This window comes from Hylobates moloch, unplaced genomic scaffold (genome assembly GCF_009828535.3).
Source record: "Hylobates moloch isolate HMO894 unplaced genomic scaffold, HMol_V3 SCAFFOLD_2, whole genome shotgun sequence".
Classification (NCBI taxonomy): Eukaryota; Metazoa; Chordata; class Mammalia; order Primates; family Hylobatidae; genus Hylobates; species Hylobates moloch.
The window spans coordinates 147746022-147766863 of NW_026652277.1; the positions used below are offsets into that span (position 1 = coordinate 147746022).

The window sequence follows — 20842 nt, forward strand, 5'->3', positions numbered from 1 at the left end:
TCCCAGTTTCTGCCCAAGTGCTAACATCCCTTCTCCTCAGTCTTCGAACTGGGTTTTCTTAGACTCCCTGACTATGCTGTCCTATTTACAGCACTTAAAGCTCTTTTTCTGGCAGCATATTAATCTTTAATAGGCACGGCCTGTTTTCCATTTCATTAGTAGACTTGTGGAGGAGCTTACTGCGTCGTGGATATTCTTTGAAAGGTTCATTTCACTGGCTCTTATTTTTGTTCTAAGAATGCTGTGTTTGGGAAAACATGAGAAAATTCTCTTTGGATTAATTACTGAGAAACTGCATGTATCAAAACATGCACTCTTTGCATAGATAACAAAGAAAGTTGCTCTTTTAGCAAAAAATAATCAATTTAATGAACACATAAGCAAGAGACTTTGTTTTGACTAGCGTTTGTTGTTACCTTCTCTGAAGATTACAGTGTTTGAATTTGCTCTAAGGAGTGTTGAAACAAAACGTGTCTAAACAATGAAGCTTGATAATTTAACGTTTTTTAAAATGATGAAATATAAATGATCAGTGAAAGAGTTGGATATGGGTATGGTTTTCTCATCTGTAGGGGTATTCAGGAGCCAGATTGCTTAATTCCAACTCTCTAGCAAGGGAACATTAATATTGGTTGTGTCACAGTGTTTCCCTTTGTCGCTTCAGTTATTTGGCCTACTAAGAGCGGGTAAGGAATGGGAAGAGATTAAAGGAAATAAAGTTATATAAAAGTAGACATTCGGCCGGGCGCAGTGGCTCATGTCTGTGATTCCAGCACTTTGGGAGGCCAAGGCAGGCGGATCATCTTAGATCAGGAGTTCAAGACCAGCCTGACCAACATGGAGAAACCCCATCTCTACCAAAAATACAAAATTAGCCGGACGTGGTGGTGCGTGCCTGTAATCCCAGCTACTCCGGAGGCTGAGGCAGGAGAATCACTTGAACCCAGGAGGCAGAGGTTGCAGTGAGCCAAGATCGCACCACCGCACTTCAGCCTGGGCAACAAGAGCGAAACTCCATCTCAAAAAAAAAAAAAGTAGACATTCTGCATATCAAGTGCCTTCAGAACTGAATCTTTTTCTTTGTAAAATTTGGTCTTGGAGAAATTAAACAAGAAAAGAGAAAGGAATGTTTGCAGCAACACCTAAAGGATATTAATGAAATCCATGGAATGTTTTAAACATTGGTAACTCTTGGTGTGCCCCTGCAAGCTGTAAACATCATATTAATTCACCATGCATCTATCCATGAACAAACCTTTGTTAAGTGCCTTCTTTGTGTCACCTGCTGGGTTAGGTGAGGGACTGTATAGAGGAGAGGGTCCCTCCTTTTAAAGAGGCCAGTCTGGTGTAAACAGATTCTCATAGAGGCAGGAGTGGAGTGGCGCTCAGAGAGAAGCATCAGGTTTTTATGAGGGAAGCGGAGCATTCATAATGAGGTGTGTTATGGAGTTTTTATTGCTGTTTACTTTTCGCTGATGTTCTTTTTACACAATAGGGATTAAATGTCACTCTTCTTTTTAAATAATAATAATCGGTGGGATTTATTGATGACTTCCTATGTTCCAGGCACTGCTTTAAGGACTTAATGTGTGATCTCATTTGGTCCTCACAGGAACTCTGTGAATGTTAGGCACTTTTCTAGTTCTTGTTTTATAGATGAGGAGACAGAGAATTGAAATGCTTAAGTAAGCACCTGAGATTGTACATTGGCGGAACCAGAATTCACCCCAGGCTTGTAAGGCACTTAAGTCCCTGCTCTTAACTGCTGGGCATTCATGCAATCCACAGTGGCCTGATAGAGCCTGCCTCGTGTGTTTCTTTTTTTTTTTTTTTTAACTGTTTTTTGTCAGGACAGAGTGCGAAAATGATTGTGCGAGCACTTAGAAAACTGGAGATGTTGCCTAATTGTTAAAAATATACAATTATTGTATATTGTATATTTTATTATATAAAAATATACAATAAAAATTACAATTAGAAGGGTTTTTAAGGTGGCATTGGAGAACAGTGAATAAGGCAGTCCTTCTACCACACCTAATTAGCTGGACCAGCCTTCCCTAGAAAAAAACATTCTTCTTAGAGGAGCCAGTGGGGCACGTATTTGCATATTTAGCTGATATGTGAAATAATTTGCTAATAGTGTAGGATGCACCTCAATAAAGTACTTAGAGTAGAGAACAGTATCATCCTATGGGACTCTATCCTTCTGCTTGCTGTGGAGTTGCATAATGGTAAAGAGTTGTACATATACACGTGCATGTGTCCATGACGGAATATGCACATGTTATGTGGTAAGCCACACCTTATTAAAGTTTTGTCACTAGAAACTTAGTACGTGAGAAATTAGAAGTCTATAAGCCTAGCGAGAACCAACTTTTTCCATAGATGTTTAATTAGCACTGGTGAGTTTTAAAGTTCATATGCAGCTTTAGAAGTTAACAATTTTGTATCTGTACGTAACAGAACAAATATGGAACAGAAAAAGCAACATTTCTAACACGATGCAGATCACATATGTCACTTGTGTTCTTTGAAGTGACACAGGAGTCGTTCCAACTCCTCAAAAACATAATTACTTGTGAATTTTACCCTAATTCTTATTCCAAGAGCTGATTAATGGGAGTAGATGAAATAGTGAAATACTTGACCCATGTTCTATAGGTTGGCTTTTGTTTTTAAAGCCATCAGATAAGATTATTTTACAAAGCTCTGTGACCTTGAGCCAATACTTCTTTGTGCCAGTGTCCTCATTTATAAAATAAATTGGTGACAATAGTATCTGCTTAATAAGAATAGTGTGATAAGTAAAGGAGTTAATTTTGGAACAGTGCCTGACACTTCCTAAGCACACAATCCATGTTAGCTCTATGAGTACAGACAGCAGGCAGTAGCATCTTGCTAGAAGATGGTACTCTCAGATCAAGTTCATTGTCATGGGTTAGGAATAAGGAAATTCTGCAGTGTGCAAGGGTACTTATTCACCCATATAATACAGTGGTTAAGAGATAGCCACAGTTCCTGATGTAATTCCGTCAGGAACCGATTGAATGACACTGAACAACATCCCATTTAAGTCCCAAAGGAACTACTTCTTAGGATTGTGAGAATTAAATAGGTAATGTAAACATTTGGCCTGAGTAATGCACTTAACCCGAGGTCAGTTTTGTTATTATCATCCTCATTTTACAGATGAAACAGAATCTCGGAGGCTGTGCTTGCTCATTATTGAGTGGAGGATGAAGCAGCAGAGCAGGGTCAGAACCAGGCTCCCTGATGTCCCCTTCCATGCATGTCCAGTCACCTGAGCTCCTTTTGCATTTTGTGGCATTCCATTTTGTCATCACCTTCCACTTCAGGAGCCAGCTGGCTTTCCTCTTTACCCCAGAGTAGGTGTGAAAATGGGAGGTTTATTGACCCTTTTGACTCTTCTCAGGGTTCAGAGAAAGGGGGTTAACATAAAACCAATAGCTGATAGGCTACCCTTGGTAGATCATTAGTAAATCACTGCTTTGAGGGCTTTGAATGTTTTTCCCTGCTTTAGGTTGAGATTTTGTAATTGAAGTTACTCTCTGGTTCTAGCAATCTATTTTCAAAAAAAAAAAAAAAAAGATATTTAAATGGTAAGTGTCATAATGGCTGCAGTCTTACCCCTCTCTTGAGCTATCCAAGTTTACATATGGTGATTTGGAGAGATATTCTTTCATTTATTCAACAAATAGGTGAAGATGCTGCCCTCCTAGGGCTTAGAATATAAATTATCTACACTGTAACTGTAATTAGTGCTAAATTGGGGACCCAGCCCTTCTAAGAATCCTGAGAGTCTTCCCATCGTCGGAGGTGGATGAGGTAAAGATGAGAACCTGTCACTTTCTTCATATACAGTAAAATTTCAATTTTAATATATATACAGTTATTTAATAATTGTAAGGCCAAGCGTTTAACAATGAATGAAATGCTGGTCATGATATTCTAGGAATAGCTGCATACAGTTTATTTAAAGAAACTAAAAAATTATCTTTAAATTGTTATTATTTTTTACTGCCATGAAGCTTAAGTAGATAAATTTGCAACAAAAACATACAATATAAGGAACAAATAATAGAGTAGAGTCAAAGATGGTGAAGACCTGAGGTTGAGTTAATAAATTTATCTTGTCATAAACAGAGTCAGGAACAGTAGGAGGAGCTAGTTGTGTTTTTTATCTTTTGGGAGAGTGAATTTTTGATCATTTTTGGGTGGAGGGGCATGATTTGTTAAAGACGATAAAGTTGTTTTTAAACATATTTATTGTGACGTGACGCTGAGGCATCTGAGTAGAAATGTTTAGTGAACAGTTGTATTTTCCTTGAAGTCAAGGTGTTGTTAGGTCTGACACCTCCTACTAGGGAGTCACAAGGGACCGAGGCTTCCCTTTCTCAGGCCTTTGGCAGTTTTTCATTGTGGGCAAGAATCCCACACCCACCGATCAGATGCTGCCATCCGGGCTTTCCATCTTGAGGAATGAGGTGAAGGCAGGTCAGACCTTGTGACTGCAGCCTCCATGGAACTGAGGACTAGAGCAGGGCCTGGAAAGGGCAGGGGGACTGAGAACAGTGGCGTGAGGGCCACATGCCCAGCAGCCTCCTCCTGTGCAGATGGTTTTGAGGAAGTGTGTTGCTTGTACCCTGCTTCCTACCCAAGCCTGATTTTCTGGCCTTCCTGTTGAGCTGTCAAATGCCCTAACAGTGAGTGTTTTCTGCTCAAGTTAGGCAGAATTGGTTTTGGTCACCTGCATCTGTGAACTCTGAATTAGGATCCCCTGAAACATGTAAAGGTCTGGTGTTCAAAAGAGACATCATAGTTGGGAATGGATTTTCCTTCACATTATTACTAAATGAATACCATGAAATACTACCGTCTGCCCATGCTCATGGCAATGCGTGAAATCGTGTGTTCATTTTGCTGAGCTACTTCGTTGCTATGTGACCTTGGGCAAGTAACATCTCGGCTTGGATGTCTAATAAACAAATTCCGCAATTTCTGATATTACCTTCAAATCTTCTTCTCCTTAGTCATTCCATCTCGGGGGGGAAAAAAGGCACCTCTGTTACCACGCAGTTCTTCAAGCCAAAAACCAAATGGCCATTCCTGAACTCTTCCTTTCCATTGCTTCCCATCTCCCATCCATCCACAGGTCTTCTTGGGATGACAAAGGATACCATGACTCTCTTCTTCATTTTTGCGCCATCTCAACCACACAAATCCAAGTTACATCATACCTTTACTCTTGAACAACTTTTCTTTCTTCAATTTTGTCCCATTGGAATCTTCTCTGCTTTCAAAATCCAGTCTCCAAAAAGAGAAATAACTTTGAAGTAACTTTACTTGCTCCAGTTCTGTCCCTTGAAATCTTCTCTGTCTTTAAAGTCTTCTCTCCAAAAGGCATCCTGAGTAATCCTTAAAATTGTAAATCAAACCTTGTCATTCTCTTATTTGAAGATCTTCCATCAGCTTCAGATGTAATGTTTGCTAAAAATATAAAGTCCTGACTGGCCTGCTAGGCTCTACATGATATTTGCCTGCCTGCTTCTCCTAGTTCATCTCATCCCCATCACACTCTAGCCAACCTGGTCTCTCTTTCCCTCAAACAAGCCAAGCTTTTCCTGTTGGCACTGCTCCTCCCATCCCCTGGAACATTCTTTCCCACGTTGTTTCCCTACGGGTCTTCTTCCTGACCATTACAGCTCTGCTCAGGTGCTGCTTCTCCAAGGAGGACCGTCCTCACCACTCCGTCATAGCATCCTCACACCCTCTTTTATATCATGGTATTTCTTTTTCATGGCATTTATCACCATACGAAGTTATCTAATTTATGTGTATAATTGTGTATTGCCGATCTCCTCCTGGAATATCAGCTCCATGAAACCAGAGAGCTGGTTTCTTGTCTTTTTATTGTCCACTGAGTTTCCAATGCCTGGAAAGGTAATTAGCACATAATAAATGCATGATAAGTGCTTCTTGAATAAATGAATGAAATAAAGACTGAAGTTACTTAACTGTTACAAGCTTTAATTTGTTGCATGAAATGCCTTTTTCTGGGATGTTGGCAAGATAAAGTATAATATTGCATGTAAAGCACTTAGCACAGTGCTTGATATATCATAAGTGCTCCATAAATGTCACTGGTTTTTATTTTTGTTGATGTTAAGCTAACATTATATAAATCTATGTCAGCACAAGATCAGACGTTATTTGCTTTCTTCTTTTGGATAGATACCAGTGTAGACTAGCAGTATTTAAAGAAAATAAAGTTAGAATTTTTGCTTATGAGATACCTGTGATAAATCTTATAGGCCATTATCAGAATCACCTGGCAGCCCTTTTAACTCTTCCCTCCTTTTCCTAGGAGGGTGTATCAGATTCTCTTGGTAGAGGGTAGCTAGACACTGTTTAAAAATTTTCCCTGGGTGATTTTCAACGTTCTCACTGTCATCTACACTGAAGAAAAAGAACATAGAAGATTCTGACGTAATTGACCTAAGGCCCAAACCATTTCCAGATTTAAGAATGCTTCCCAAAAGCAGAGAGGCAAGATAGGCAGTTATTTGGAGAGGCCCACGTATATTGGGGTCTGAGATACGGCAGTTGCCCAGTTGTTTCAGAGACTGGAATGCTGAAGCCCTGGGTACAGGAGTATACAAACTAATGCTGAGTTAACAATGAGTGACCTCGATTTCCTTTCAGGAATGATCACCAAATGAGACCTGAGAGACCAACTGGTAGTCACAAATGGAAGGGAAATGATCTCTATGCATCATTATCCAAGTTGGCCTCTGGTCCTTTTTCATCTTAGGAACAAGATTAGCTACAAATTGATCCATGTATTTTCTAGAACATCAGGCATAGGTCCAGACCTGAACACAGGAACAGCCCATGAGGAAACCTCCTTCCTTTGGAGGGTAGTAACTATTAAAAAAGGAAATTAAATAGCGTGTGACTGCCCTGGGCCTGGAGGATCCCCTTAGGAAGCAGAAGCAAATCTGCTCCATTAACCAATCAATCAGTCTCTCTCCCACCTTTGTCCTGAATGATGTCTTAAGCATTTCTTTCTTGGGGCTGATTGTTTCCAGAGATATGCACAGAGGGAATCCTTCAGTGACCCTTGCTCAGTTCTGAATATTGCAACAGATTCCTTCTTAAAGTCTAGTATGAAAACCTATTTCCTATTTGTATATATTTGTTATGTTTTAAAGATAAAATATGCTGTAGGTATGATTATAAAACATAACAATATAACATATTCAGTTAAATTTTAGAATTTTATATTCTGTATCCTGTCATTTTAATTGGAAGAAGTATGGCCTAATGGAAATGTTCAATGTTCTTTTTTTTTTTTCTTTTCTTTTAATCTGTTAGTGCTGCCAACTGTCCCTATTCAGAAATCAATTTGAATAAAGACCGTATTTTTCCAGACCGCTTAAGTGGTGAGATGCCTCCGGCTAGTCCGTCATTTCCAAGAAATAAAAGGACAGATGCAAATGAAAGCTCTTCATCCCCTGAAATCAGGTAATCAAAGAGCTAATATTAGCATTGTTTAGAAGTACTCTAATTGAAAGAGATTTTTTATCTTTTAGATGTTTTATTTCCTATAGCAATGTTTTCTTGGAGATTGTTGAAAATGCACCTGACTTAATGTGAAATGATGGTAGAGATCTGTACTCGAACTTAAAAAAAAAAATTAGAGAGTTTATAAAAGCATGTCCAAATCAGGCAGGATTTTTCTCTGACTCATTTTTTTTTTTAATTTGCTTGATATTAGAGGTAGGAATTTGGAAATTCCAGTCATTTTACTGCATACCAGTTAATATTTCTGCATGAATTGATCAATACTTACATAGAGTCAACCTTTATCAGAAAAGTAGTGGACTGGTGAAGAATGGACATTATTTCTTTTAGTGCTCATTATATGCCAAGTACTTGCATATACATTATTTCATCTAATTATTCATATGTTAATTGTGTTATAAGCCCAGTTATTTAGTTTTTACTTGAGTTGGAATGTTTAACCCCAGTGGTTTATTAAGTAAAGCACCAAATTGATACATCTTTAAGCAGGTGATCCATGCCCTGATATTAACTGAGGATGCTATTAAAAGAAATAACAGATTAGGAAAAAGACATTTCTTAATACTTAGGTTTTGGCTTTCTCTTTTATGAATTACTTAAAAACCTAAGGCAACATAGTTTATTTTTATATTTTATAATTTCCGTTATTCTGGATGAACCTAGTGGCCATTTAAATCAATGCATTGTCATAGGAGTAATGGCATTTAAACTAAGGATTGTTCTCTTTATAGAGAAGCAGTTTACCTTTTGGATGGAGTAGGGGACACCTACAACTTCTTCTGGTATTAACAAGTGATGGTTTTTTAAATCCTTAAAACCACGACTGATAACATAAACTCATTTACCAAATCCCAGCATCCAAAAATGAGGGTCACTTGAAAAAATTTAACAGGATCATTTGAGACTGGGAGGTCGAGGCTGCAGTGAGCCAGGATCACAACACTGCCCTTCAGCCTGGGTGACAGAGTGAGACCCTGTCTCGAAAAAAAAAAAAAAATTTAACTTTAAAACATATAACAGTTATTAATTCATGTAGACATGATTATAGATACAGGGTTCATTGACTAAAAACGTGATAAGAATACCTATGCTTTAGATTTCAAAATTGTTTTTAAAAAACTTAAAAATTGTTTATTGTTTAAAAAGTATCAACAGAATACTCAGAAGGGTTGGTAGTGCCTGTTGTAGGTTTTTCAATAATTGTCTGGGTGCTTGGGCCAAATACCTGGAGCCAAAGTCTTCTCACAGAGCAAAGAAGTGGTTAGTTTGGATGATTTTGTGGATTCCTTTTTGGCTGTAAGTCCATGTAAGAATAGAGTAATCTTTATAATGAGTCTAACCATTTCGGTGTTGTCTTCTGTTCAAGGGTGGTCCTGGGCCTTCCTCATGGTCAGCATTTGTGATCAAGGAAACAATCTCAGACATTTGAAAGTTTTCTATTTATAACCCATTGCACATATTTCATGTGTAAATATCTTTAAAATGATATTTTTGCCTATGCCTATTAATTACTATCATTAGTAATTATTACCTATTAAAACCTAATTATTGATTACCTAATAATTATTACCTATTAATAATTAAATGAAATAATGTCTATGCAAGTACTTGGCATACCATCTTTTGAGTCAATGAGGTCTGACCTACCATTACTTTTCCTTGTCTTTTCACTTTTTTATAACTTTTCTGCAAAAATGAGTGGGTTTGAAAGTTCCCATCCTCTCTCTGGGGTTTCAGTGAAAGCCTTTACTCACTGAGACCTTGAATTGACTCACTTAGGATTGTCACCTCCACTGTCAAAAATAAAATGAAATGTATGTCCTTGCTCTGTATCACTGTATATGTGCAAAGCAGTACTTTAGTTTGTTAGTTGAGCCTCCCTTTCTGCCACTTCCGCTTTTTGTGGCCCTGGGAATCGAGCAGGAAATGAAAATGTCCGAAGCAGCCTGCGAGCTAGTGATCTGCTGAAATGGCTCCACTCGGAAGGTGTTAGTGGTAGGAAGTTTGATTACCATTGAGGTATGCAGCAACACTGGTCTTAGAATTCTTCTCCCAACCATCTCCTCCCCTTCCAAAGCTCACCATCTTCCATCCTGACTCAGATTTTTTCCAAGAGATCAAAGAGCCCTTCTCCCTTCCTGTTGGTCTCTTATAAACCTTAACTTTGAGTGTAACCCAAGGCTGGAAACATATCTTTAAGAGGTAAAGAAATGCGCTTCCACTCATTTCCCAATAGGTTTCCTTCTTTCCAGGAAAATCCCGAGCATGCCACGTTACTAGTAATCTTATGTTTTGAATTGTGTGTATGCATGTGTCTGTCTTAATCATTTCAAAGTGTCTCATTTGATTATTGTGAAAATGGTCAGAGGTGTCCATGTCTAACCCTTGAGAAGATACTGGCAGAGTAGCAATGACCTTCCTCTGGCCTGAGATCAGCCAGGAGTGAGAAGCAGTGGTAGGACTCAATTTGTCCTAGTGTCATGACTTGATACCTCTCCCTAGACACCCTGGAGTCTTTTTCTTAAGGGTTCAGAGGTGAGTGCTCTGTAGAGGGGTTCATAGGTTGAACTGCATCTTCTTGACTCACTTTCTGTACCAGGTTTGGCCAAAACTACAGTTTTAATATGTAGGAAATGTAAAAGAGCTACAACTTAGACTTTCCAACTATTTATTTAGAGTTTTATATTTTTTCTTTCTTCTTCCCACATAACCAGGATGCAGTAAGTCAGTTCTACCTTGGATAAATCAGCAGTATACAAAGAGGTTGAAAAATAAAAAAGGTTATGAGGATCCTGAGCTTTCTGCTTAACTAAAAAGAATTTAATGCCTTAAAACCTAGAGGTAGCAAGTAATCTCATCTGCATTAAAGCTTCTATAATTCCTGTGAAGTGTCTATAAAAGTAAAACTAAATGAAAATAAATACTGATATATTAAAAAAACATTTATTAAGCATTTTCTAGGTGCTATACTTGGTGTCCCATACATTATACAAGTATGGTTCTTGTTTCTTCTGGCAGTTTTCCTCAAATGTTATCTTCCTGAGCAAATGCTGTCAGTGATGCCAACCTTTTTTCTGTTTAGTACTGTCTTAGTTATAGTTTAAGGTACATAAACCAGTGAGAGACACTAAAACTTTGGAGGTAGAAAGTTGATGCAACTAAACTCTCTTAGGGGTTTTTTTCCTTCCATGCAACTTTAACACTTGGCTTTTTGCCATTGTTCTGCATGCATGGCCATCTAAGCTCTTAATGTAGCTCTGAAGATAAGTTCTGTCTTTGATGCAGACCCAAGGAACAAATGAGTAAGTAGTTGAAGCCCAGCACAGCAAGAGCACACCATGGTGTTTTCTGTTCCTCCAGAAAAGAGCAGCAGAATGTGGTGATTAGGAACATTCTCGGCTTCCCTATTTGCTAGGTTTATGGTCTTTGATGAATTACTCAATAGCTCTTCGCTTTGAATCTCGTAATTTATGAGGATTACATGAGATGAAAAATGCAAATATGAAGCTCTTAGAATAGTGAATAATAATTCATAAGCCCTCAATAAATGTTAGGGTTTTTTTTTGGTGTTTTTTTTTTTAGATGGAGTCTTGCTCTGTCGCCCAGGCTGGAGTGCAGTAGCGTGATCTCGACTCACTGCAACCTCCGCCTCCCAGGTTCAAGGGATTCGCCTGCCTCAGCCTCCCGAGTAGCTGGGCTTACAGGCGTGTGCCACCACGCCTGGCTAATTTTTTGTGTTTTTAGTGGAGACAGAGTTTTACCATGTTAGCCAGGATGGTCTCAATCTTCTGACTTCCTGATCTGTTGCCTCGGCCTCCCAAATTGCTGGGATTACAGGCGTCAGCCAACATGCGCGGCCAAATGTTAGTTTTTATTAGTGTTGTTGAAAGAGGAATAGATTACTTTGTTTCATTATATGTCTTTTATTCCTTAGGAGCAAATGAATGGCTGGACCATTTGTTTACTATATATATATATATTTTTTTTTTTTTGGTGGGGGGAGGATTTTATTTTATTTGGTATTTATTTATTTATTTTTATTTTACTTTAAGTTGTAGGATACATGTGCAGAATGTGCAGGTTTGTTACATAGGTATACATGTGCCAAGGTAGTTTGCTGCACCTATCAACCTATCTCCTAAGTTTTAAGCCCCACATGCATTAACTGTTTGTGCTAATGCTCTCCCTCCCCTTGCCCCTGTCCCCCCAACCGACAGGCCCCAGTGTGTGATGTTCCCCTCCCTGTTTCCATGTGTTTTCATTGTTCAGCTCCCACTTATGAGTGAGAACATGTGGTGTTTGGTTTTCTGTTCCTTTGTTAGTATGCCGAGAATGATGGCTTCCAGCTTCATCCATGTCCCTGCAAAGGACATGAAATCATTCTTTTTTATGGCTGCATAGTATTTCATGGTGTATGTGTGTCACATTTTCTTTATCCAGTCTATGATTGATGGGCATTTGGGTTGGTTCCAAGTCTTTGCTATTGTAAATTATGCTGCAGTAAACATATGTGTTCATATGTATTTATAGTAGCATGATTTATAATCCTTTGGGTATATATATTCAGTAATGGGATTGCTGGGTCAAATGGTATTTCTGGTTCTAGATCCTTGAGGAATTGCCACACTGTCTTCTATAATGATTGAGCTAATTTACACTCCCACCAACAGTGTAAAAGTGTTCCTATTTCTCCACATCCTCTCCAGCATCTGTTGTTTCCTGACTTAATAATCACCATTCTAACTGGCATGAGATGGTATCTCATTGTGGTTTTGATTTGCATTTATGTAATGACCAGTGATGATGAGCTTGTTTTCACGTGTTTGTTGGCCACAAAATGTCTTCTTTTGAGAAGTGTGTATTCATATCCTTTACCCACTTTTTGATGGGGTTGTTTGTTTTTTTCTTGTAAATTTGTTTAAGTTCCTTATAGATTCTGGATCTTAGACCTTTCTCAGATGGGTAGCTTGCAGAAATTTTCTCCCATTCTGTAGGCTGCCTGCTTACTCTGATGATAGTTCCTTTTGCTGTGCAGAAGCTCTTTAGTTTGATTAGATCCCATTTGTCAATTTTGGCTTTCATTGCAGTTGCTTTTGGTGTTTTAGTCATGAAGTCTTTGCCCATGCCTATGTCCTGAATGGTACTGCCTATGTTTTCTTATAGGGTTTTGGGTTTTACTTGTAAGTCTTTAATCCATCTTAGTTTAATTTTTATATAAGGTGTAAGGAAGGGGTCCAGTTTCTGTTTTCTGCATATGGCTAGCCAGTTTTCCCAGCACCATTTATTAAATAGGGAATCCTTTCCTGCTTGCTTGTTTTTGTTAGGTTTCTCGAAGATTAGATAGTTGTACATGTGTGGTGTTATTTCTGAGGTCTCTGTTGTCTTCCATTGGTTTATATATCTGTTTTGGTACCAGTACCATGCTGTTTTGGTTACTGTAGCCTTGCAGTATAGTTCGAAGTCAGGTAGTGTGATGCCTCCAGCTTGGTTCATTTTGCTTAGGATTGTCTTGGCTATATGGACTCTTCTTTGGTTCCATATGAAGTTTAAAGTAGTTTATTTCTAATTCTGTGAAGAAAGTCACTGGTGGCCTGATGGGAATAGCATTGAATCTATAAATTACTTTGGGCAGTATGGCCATTTTCACAATATTGATTCTTCCTATCCATGAGCATGAAATGTTGTCCATTTGTGTCCTCTCTTATTTCCTTGAGCAGTGGTTTGTAGTTCGCCTTGAAGAGGTCCTTCACGTCCCTTGTAAGTTTTATTCCTAGGTGTTTTATTCTCTTTGTAGCAGTTGTGAATGGGAGTTCACTCATGATTTGGCTCTCTGTTTGTCTATTATTGGTGTATAGGAATGCTTGTGATTTTTGCACATTGATTTTGTATCCTGAGATTTTGCTGAAGTTGCATATCAGCTTAAGGAGATTTTGGGCTGAGACGATGGGGTTTTCTAAATATACAATCATGTCGTCTACAAACAGAGACAATTTGACTTCCTCTCTTCCTATTTGAATATGCTTTATTTCTTTCTCTTGCCTGATTGCCCTGGCCAGAACTTCCCATACTATGTTGAATAGGAGTGGTGAGAGAGGGCATCCTTGTCTTGTGCCGGTTTTCAAAGGGAATGCTTCCAGCTTTTGCCCATTTAGTATGATATTGGCTATGGGTTTGTCATAAATAACTCAATATTTTGAGATATGTTCCATCAATACCTAGTTGTCTTTGCTATTCTTAAGTTAAGCTTTGAATAGATTGCTTAAGCAAGATGATTCCCATAATATCACATTACTCACCTGGATGTAATTTCCCACTCAGATTTTAACAAATTTTCTTTGCATTTTTCTTAAGAATTTACTAAAATTTGGTTGCCAGACATTACGATTTTTTTTTTTAATGCACTTTGCCACACAAGAGACTATTTGCATCCCTGGAAGCAAACTCTGAGACAAGGATTTAATTGCAAGTAGTTTACTTAGGAGGTCAAGAAAATATCAGTAGGCAAGTGAGGAAGTGATGCAGGGAAGGGCAGGCAGCCAGAAAAAGCTTAGTTGTCACGCTGGTTACCACCATGGACAGCAGGAACACAGACCTGCTGGGAAGACTCTGGGATTTCTTGTAAATTGCATATCTCAGAGTTAGCCCACCATAGGGATGAGGGAGCTGAACTATTGAAACACCAATTCCCTTGAACCACAGAGTGAGGCTGTACATGTTAATTCCCCAGCACATCCTCCCTGCCACACAGCAGGCCAAGCAGCCAGAGCCCAGGGAAGTCCTGCAGGAAATCAGCACAGATGAGACAGGTGGATCAGGCTGGTGTGTGCTGAAGTGAAGCTGTGGGCTGTGGCACCAACCCAATGCCTATTCCAGATGCCAGGCAGTCCCCAGAATGAGTGATGTGCTGATGTTGCTTTTGATTCAGAGCTTATATAATAGGACTAGCATAAGTTAACAGTGTGAGGAATGAATGTCATTTTCCTGTCATAGCATTATTTTAAAGGTCACCTGCTCAGAATAGAGCCATGGGCAGCTGATGTTCCATCACACTCATTCCCAAATTTGGCTTCGTATCAGATCCCCTGGGACTTCCTTAAAACTCAGATTTGAGGTCCTATCTTAGCCCACCACATTCTGCCAGGCTAGAGCTTTGGAGTCTGGACTCAAATATTTATGTGAGCGTCTGTCCCCCTGCTCAAAACTCAGTGACTTCCTGTTACTCTTGGAATTAAGACCCTAATTCTCAGCATGGCCTACAAAGCCTTGTGTCATGTGGCCCCTGCCTAACTCCTGCTTTGTCTCTGCAGGCTCTTTTTTCAACCTATGCTTCAGCCACCCTGTCCTGAGATACCCCTTTTCCGTCTGTCTAGATCCTCTCTGCGCCATCTCTTAGCTAATCTCTCATCTTTGGGGTGTCGGATTCACTCTCCTTTCCTCGGGGAAGCTTTATCTGATCATCCAGATTTTGGACTAAGTCCTTCATTACATGCTTTCTCATCACACGTCCCAATGCCATTGACGTTCTTGGGTAAACACCTCTGTGTACTTTGCTTGATGATGTGCTCCATAAAGGCAGGGGCCATGTCTTTTCTTACTCTCCGAGTTGCCCTAACCTGAGCACATGCCCTTGTGTGCAGTAGTGACCTCGAACCATCCATCTGTCTTCCGTGGACAGCTATCAGTTATGTAACTTAAGAGGCAATAGCTGTATAACATTTCTGTTCAGTTAAAACTCCTATACTTTGAACTGTGAGATCACCACACCAGATATGTAAGGAGTGATTATTAAATGATGAGATAAATTCCCCAAAAACATACCTGCACTCTCTTATTAATTAGAGTGGTATGTCCCAAACTGTTGTTGTTTAGTTTCCTGGCCCACATAGAAAATGATACCACAGAAATTACAGTGTTTGTGTCGAACACCAAAGAAATGGATGAGGCTGCCTACCAGTCACCAGAGAGGGATGCAGCGGGCTGTGGGGATCAATATCTCAGAACACTTGTACCCTAGGATTCAGGGCATCCTCATAGGGAAGCTCTGCCCCATATGAAGACGGTCCCACCCTGAATCTACCTGTAGGTATGCTGAATGCTTGGATCTCTTTTCCTACAGAGACTTGTCAAATGGGTGTGAGTGAAGGGAAGTCCCAGTGCCTCTAGATAGAAATGTGAGTATGTGGTCCTTATAGACAGAAATGTGAGTATGCAATCCTATCCCAGTGATCCATTTATGCATCAGAAGTATGAGGAGTGTCTTTCGTGCCAGTGCTTGCTGTGAAAAGATGCTTTCCTCACTGTGGACAGTGGCAGCTCATCTCTGCCCTCATGCTGCTCCTAGAGGCAAGATGTTGAGGCGTGGGCTCTACCAGTGAGTAGAGTAGCTTTTCCTGGGGACTGATAACTTAAATCTCTGCATATCTACAGCTGAGTGAAACAATATATGTGTTTCTCTATATGTCTTAATGAAACTGTGGGTCTCAAACTTTGATTTGCACCAGAATCATTTGAGATGCTTGTTAAAAATGTGGCTTCTGAGGCACTGCTTCCAGAGGTACTCATTCAGGAAATGGAATTCTTGTGTTCATAAAAATGAAGGCACAGGAATCTTCATTTTTAACAAGCCCTCCCAGGTGACAGATGCAAGTAGTCTGTAAATCAGGCTTTGGGAATCACTATTGAATGAAAACACCCTTTTCAGGGGTAATACTTCACAATGTGTTATTAGTTGGGAAACTTCGGGCGTCCATCCCACATAGCCTTGTTCTCATGAAATCTATTCTACAGCTGCTTATAATTGTGTTCTAAATTAGTACTATCTCTATTAAAAATCACTTAATGTTTTGAGCTCTCATGTTGTTTAAGCCTGCTAAACATCAGCCACAGAAACACAATAAAGCATCTTTAAAATGCCTGCCAAATGCTTAGATTACCATGCAAGGCAAATGCCCACTGCTTAACTGGTCTAATGGCAGAAATCAGTCTGTTCAGTTCATTATAGGCCATTAAAATGGCTTCTCAAGTTGTAAGACCACTGTTTCCACTATGAGAACTACATAGAGCGGTTGCAGGAATTGCAGCCATTAATCTGGTTTATATTTTTAGCACGAATCCAATTTTGCTAGTTACACCGAAAGCCAAGTCTGTACCCTGTTAAACAGATAGGAAAGTAAGTTAACATAAAGTATGAAGCTATAAGCATGTATAAATCTATTTGCTTTGCAAAACTATCACATCAAGTAGAATAAAATCAATTTAGAGCCAACCATTCTAAAAGATTACAAAAGTTAATTAGTAAACCTTGGGAAGTTGGTTTTTTGTCCCCCGAGGTCTTCTGGGCCCAGAGCTTCATGTTGAATATTAGAGAAAGCAATTTCAATGACTAGGCATTCTCTGGCTATTGTAAAACCTCTTCTCCCTTTTTGTTGATGGCTTCCAGGTATGAATTAGGAGCTCTGGAAGTGTTTTCCTATTCCAGCTCTTGAGAACCTGAGTTAAATCTGTGTAGTTGTTTGTGTACCCCAAAGAGTAGCTGAGTGTTTAGTTAAAACACTCACAGTTCTGATGCCAACCACCGTGACACCAAGGCAGCCATTCGAAGTGCAAGGATAAGATGACTGTGTTATTGTTATATGCCTGTGAAGTTGTTGGAACAATATTGTAACAGGATCTTACTTTATCTCCTTGAATATCACCAATTTCTGACTCAGGAGACCCTTTTCTGTAGAGTAGAAAAGCAGTGACATCTGTTCTCTTTTCCACAACAACAACAACAAAGTAATAGAGTCTCACTCTTAAGAGACATCATCTTTATTTCCCAAACCTCACCTGATTGGTTAAGGCTTTTCATTTAATAAGAGGATTAATTGCTGACTGAGTTTTTCTGGAGGATTTTTCCTTGTTATCTTGGTAATACCCACCTCATTTATTCATTATATTCCTTTTATTGTATTCTTTCACTAGCGTATGGTCCTTATGCTAAATTATAATTAAATAGGCCTGTTAACCAAAATGTTTTTATTCATTAGATACACAGTAAACCATGTTTACCTCTCCTGGGTGATGTTTATGAAAACATAATTCAGTAAAACCATTACCGTTGTATCATCTCAAAAGGAATTTAATTTTAAAAACTCTTTATTTGAATGTTACTCATAGTTGTAGAAGTTTTAGTCCCAAGTCCTACTGGTTTTATTTGCCATCTTTTTCTGAATCCCTTCGAAGGTGGTGACCTCCTTGACCCGAAGCTGCTCAAGTACAGTCGCTTTTCATTTGTATGAGGCATTTTGGAGGCAGTTCAAGTATTCTTTTAAACTTTCTGTAGAGAATGTAGAGATTCTCATTCCCTTATGTTTTTACCTGCGAGTAAGTCACAGCTCAGAAACTTAAAAAAAAAAAAAAAAAAAAAAAATGCTGGGAGCATGCAAAGAGACATTCTTTTGATGGCCAAAACAGAAAAACTACATTTTTTAGAGCTCTCTGGTAGTCATCGTCCCTGCTTGTTACTGGGGAAGTACAAGTCTCTTTCAGTTCTGCAAAGGCTCCATGAGACTAGAATAAGCTATTTTGAAAAGAGAAGGGTGGCGTTATTTTAAACCAAGCCAAACTAAGGAGTGAGCCTTCACACTTGAGCTGCCGCAAGGTAGCCATGTCTCTGATGCTGGGCCAACAATAACTGTCAATCCGAGCTTCCTAACCTTGTTGGCAGATATTTCAATCTACATGGCAATCTGCATCTGCCTCCTTTCATGCTGGATTTAAAGAGGTGGCAGAAATCAATAAATCCCTAAATTGGGGCAAAATAATTTGTTTTTCAGTATTTTTTTTAACAGACTGGGACTAATTGAAACGTAATTGGTTAGAAAATGTTTTTATATGACAAACAGACTTGAAGAAATACAGCTGCACATATTCAACTGCCATCCTATGCATTTACCATTCTAATGTCTGTTTTACTAATATTTATCACAAAGCAGAATTAGAGTAAGACAGACCTCTAAAAAGTGACACATAATTACGGAGAAAAATAAAATGCTGAGTCATAAAGAATACATTTTTCCATTTAAGTGGATTCCACTATCTTTATTAAAAGCCAAAAGTATTCTCAAGTAAGATTTCACTATGATTGTATTTCCATTCAGTACAACTGAAATGTATTGAATTGAATTGAATTGTATTGAATTGCAACTAAAGAAATATTGCAGTAAATGGCTTCTTGAAAATTCTGAAATTCCAAGAGAAATTGCTGTTTTCCATGCACTTTTTTTTAGGTGCTTTTACCTATGTGGGTGCATTTAATCTTCATAATACCTTATGTGGTGTAGTTACCATCATCACACCTTCATTCTACAAACATGGAACCTCTTTTGGTTAGAGGCCACATAGCTAGTCCATACAGACCTGGGTTATAACCCAGACAGTCTGACTGTAGTCTATGCTTGGAACCATTATTCTGAAAGCTATTTTAATCGTTGAAGAAAGAAGGTTAATTAAAGAAAACAGGTGTCAGTAGATAATTTTATCCTAAAATGTAAGTAATTTATAATTAGGAATAGCTGCTGTGCATCATGCTCCTACTTAAGTGCCTGGCTCTGTGCTAAGTGCTTTCTATACATTATTTTATTTCATTCTTAACATGCCCCTCTGAGGTAAAGGATTTATTATCCTTGTTTTACCAATGATGTAACTGAGAATTAGAGAAATTAAGTAACTTGCTGGTGGTCATGTAAACCTAGTGAGTAGCAGAACTAAAATTTAAACCAGATCTCATCACTTCCTAAGACCATATGTGTAACCACTATTGCTGGGCTGCTTCCTCCATGTTAAGATTCACGCACCCAGCTGCAGTGTGGGTAATCTCAATGCTTTGAGAGGGTGAGGCAGGAGGATTGCTTGAAGCCAGAAATTCAGACCAGCCCTGAGCAACATAGTGAGACCCTGTCTCTACAAAAAATTAAAAATTAGCCAGGCATGGTAGTGCATGCCTGTAGTTTCAGCTACTTGGGAGGCTGAGGCTGGAGAAGCACTTGAGCATGAGTTTGAAGTTACAGTGAGCTGATGATGGCACCACTGCACCCCAGCCTGGACAGTGGAGTGAGATCCTATCTCTTAAAAAAAAAACAAAATCGCACACTTGTGCCTAAACAGCTTGTACCCTCTTTTGAAATGAGATTGTTGATAATGAAAAATGTTGATCAAGGAAAGCAGGTCAGGAAATGTTTAGGTTGACAATAATTGTGATATTAAAATAGAGCATGAAAATATTTCTGGTTATCATTTTAAAAAATCTGTCAAGAAGCATATCTTTTACTGTGCTCCAGAGTGTATTGTAACATTATCCCAGAGTTTTGGCATTCTGATATAATCATATTTTGTCTGTAATTGGAAGACTATGTAGCTAAAATAACATTTTGCTTAGGAAGTTGAAATTCTAGAACAAGGATTTCATTTTTGTGTAGAGAAAGATTCATCACAGTACATATTCAGCCAGAATTTGCATAACGAAATTCTACCTTATAGTAGAGAGAAATAATGGTTGTCCAATTGAATAAACAATTTTTCTTGTTGTTTTTTTCTTTCTGAGACACAGTCTCACTTTGTCACCGAGGCTGGAGTGCAGTGGTGCAATCATGGCTCACCGCAGCTTTGACCTCCAAGGCTAAAGTGACCCACCTGCCTTAGCTTCCCAAGTAGCTGGGACTACAGGCGCATGCCAGCACGCCTGACTTTTTTTTTTTTTTTTTGGTAGAGACACAGTCTCACTGTGTTTCTCAGGCTGGTCTCGAATTCCTGGACTCAAGCAATCCTCCTGCCTCAGTCTCCCAAAGTATTGGTATTAGAAGCATGAGCCACTGTGCCTGGCCTCAATTTTTATTTTAAATGAAATGTAAAACAAATGAGAATACGGAGTCAGGCTCTTCCTTCCTGACCTTATCAATGAAAGACAATTTGGAATAAGTTTATGGCACAAAAAGCATGTTTCCCTTAACTTCATATATCATACTTTATTTTAGAAAAACACAAGTGTAAAAATAAAAAACGATTGAATCCAATTACAGATTTTGGTGTCAAGAAGAACGGGTGCTATACTCGCCCTGTGAATTTAGTCTTAACTTCTCTACATTTCTGTGGCTATAATAATAAACCTTCCTTCAAGGCGTGTTATAAAATATGGGGCATGTAAAAAGCTCAGTCTTTGGCTCGTACTGTGTTCTTAAGAAGTGAACTTTTCTTATTC

The 20842-nt window shown here is 38.8% G+C and overlaps 1 protein-coding gene across 2 annotated transcripts in view; it reads left to right on the forward strand.

Annotated features, from left to right (window-relative positions):
- The window catches only part of L3MBTL3 (L3MBTL histone methyl-lysine binding protein 3), a 134555-nt gene that overhangs the window by 77964 nt on the left and 35749 nt on the right, over positions 1-20842 (forward strand). For both annotated transcript variants that reach the window (XM_032158933.2, XM_032158953.2), the window contains one exon: positions 7396-7545. In XM_032158933.2, the coding sequence (XP_032014824.1) occupies positions 7396-7545 (150 nt within the window). The remainder of the gene's footprint in view (positions 1-7395; positions 7546-20842) is intronic.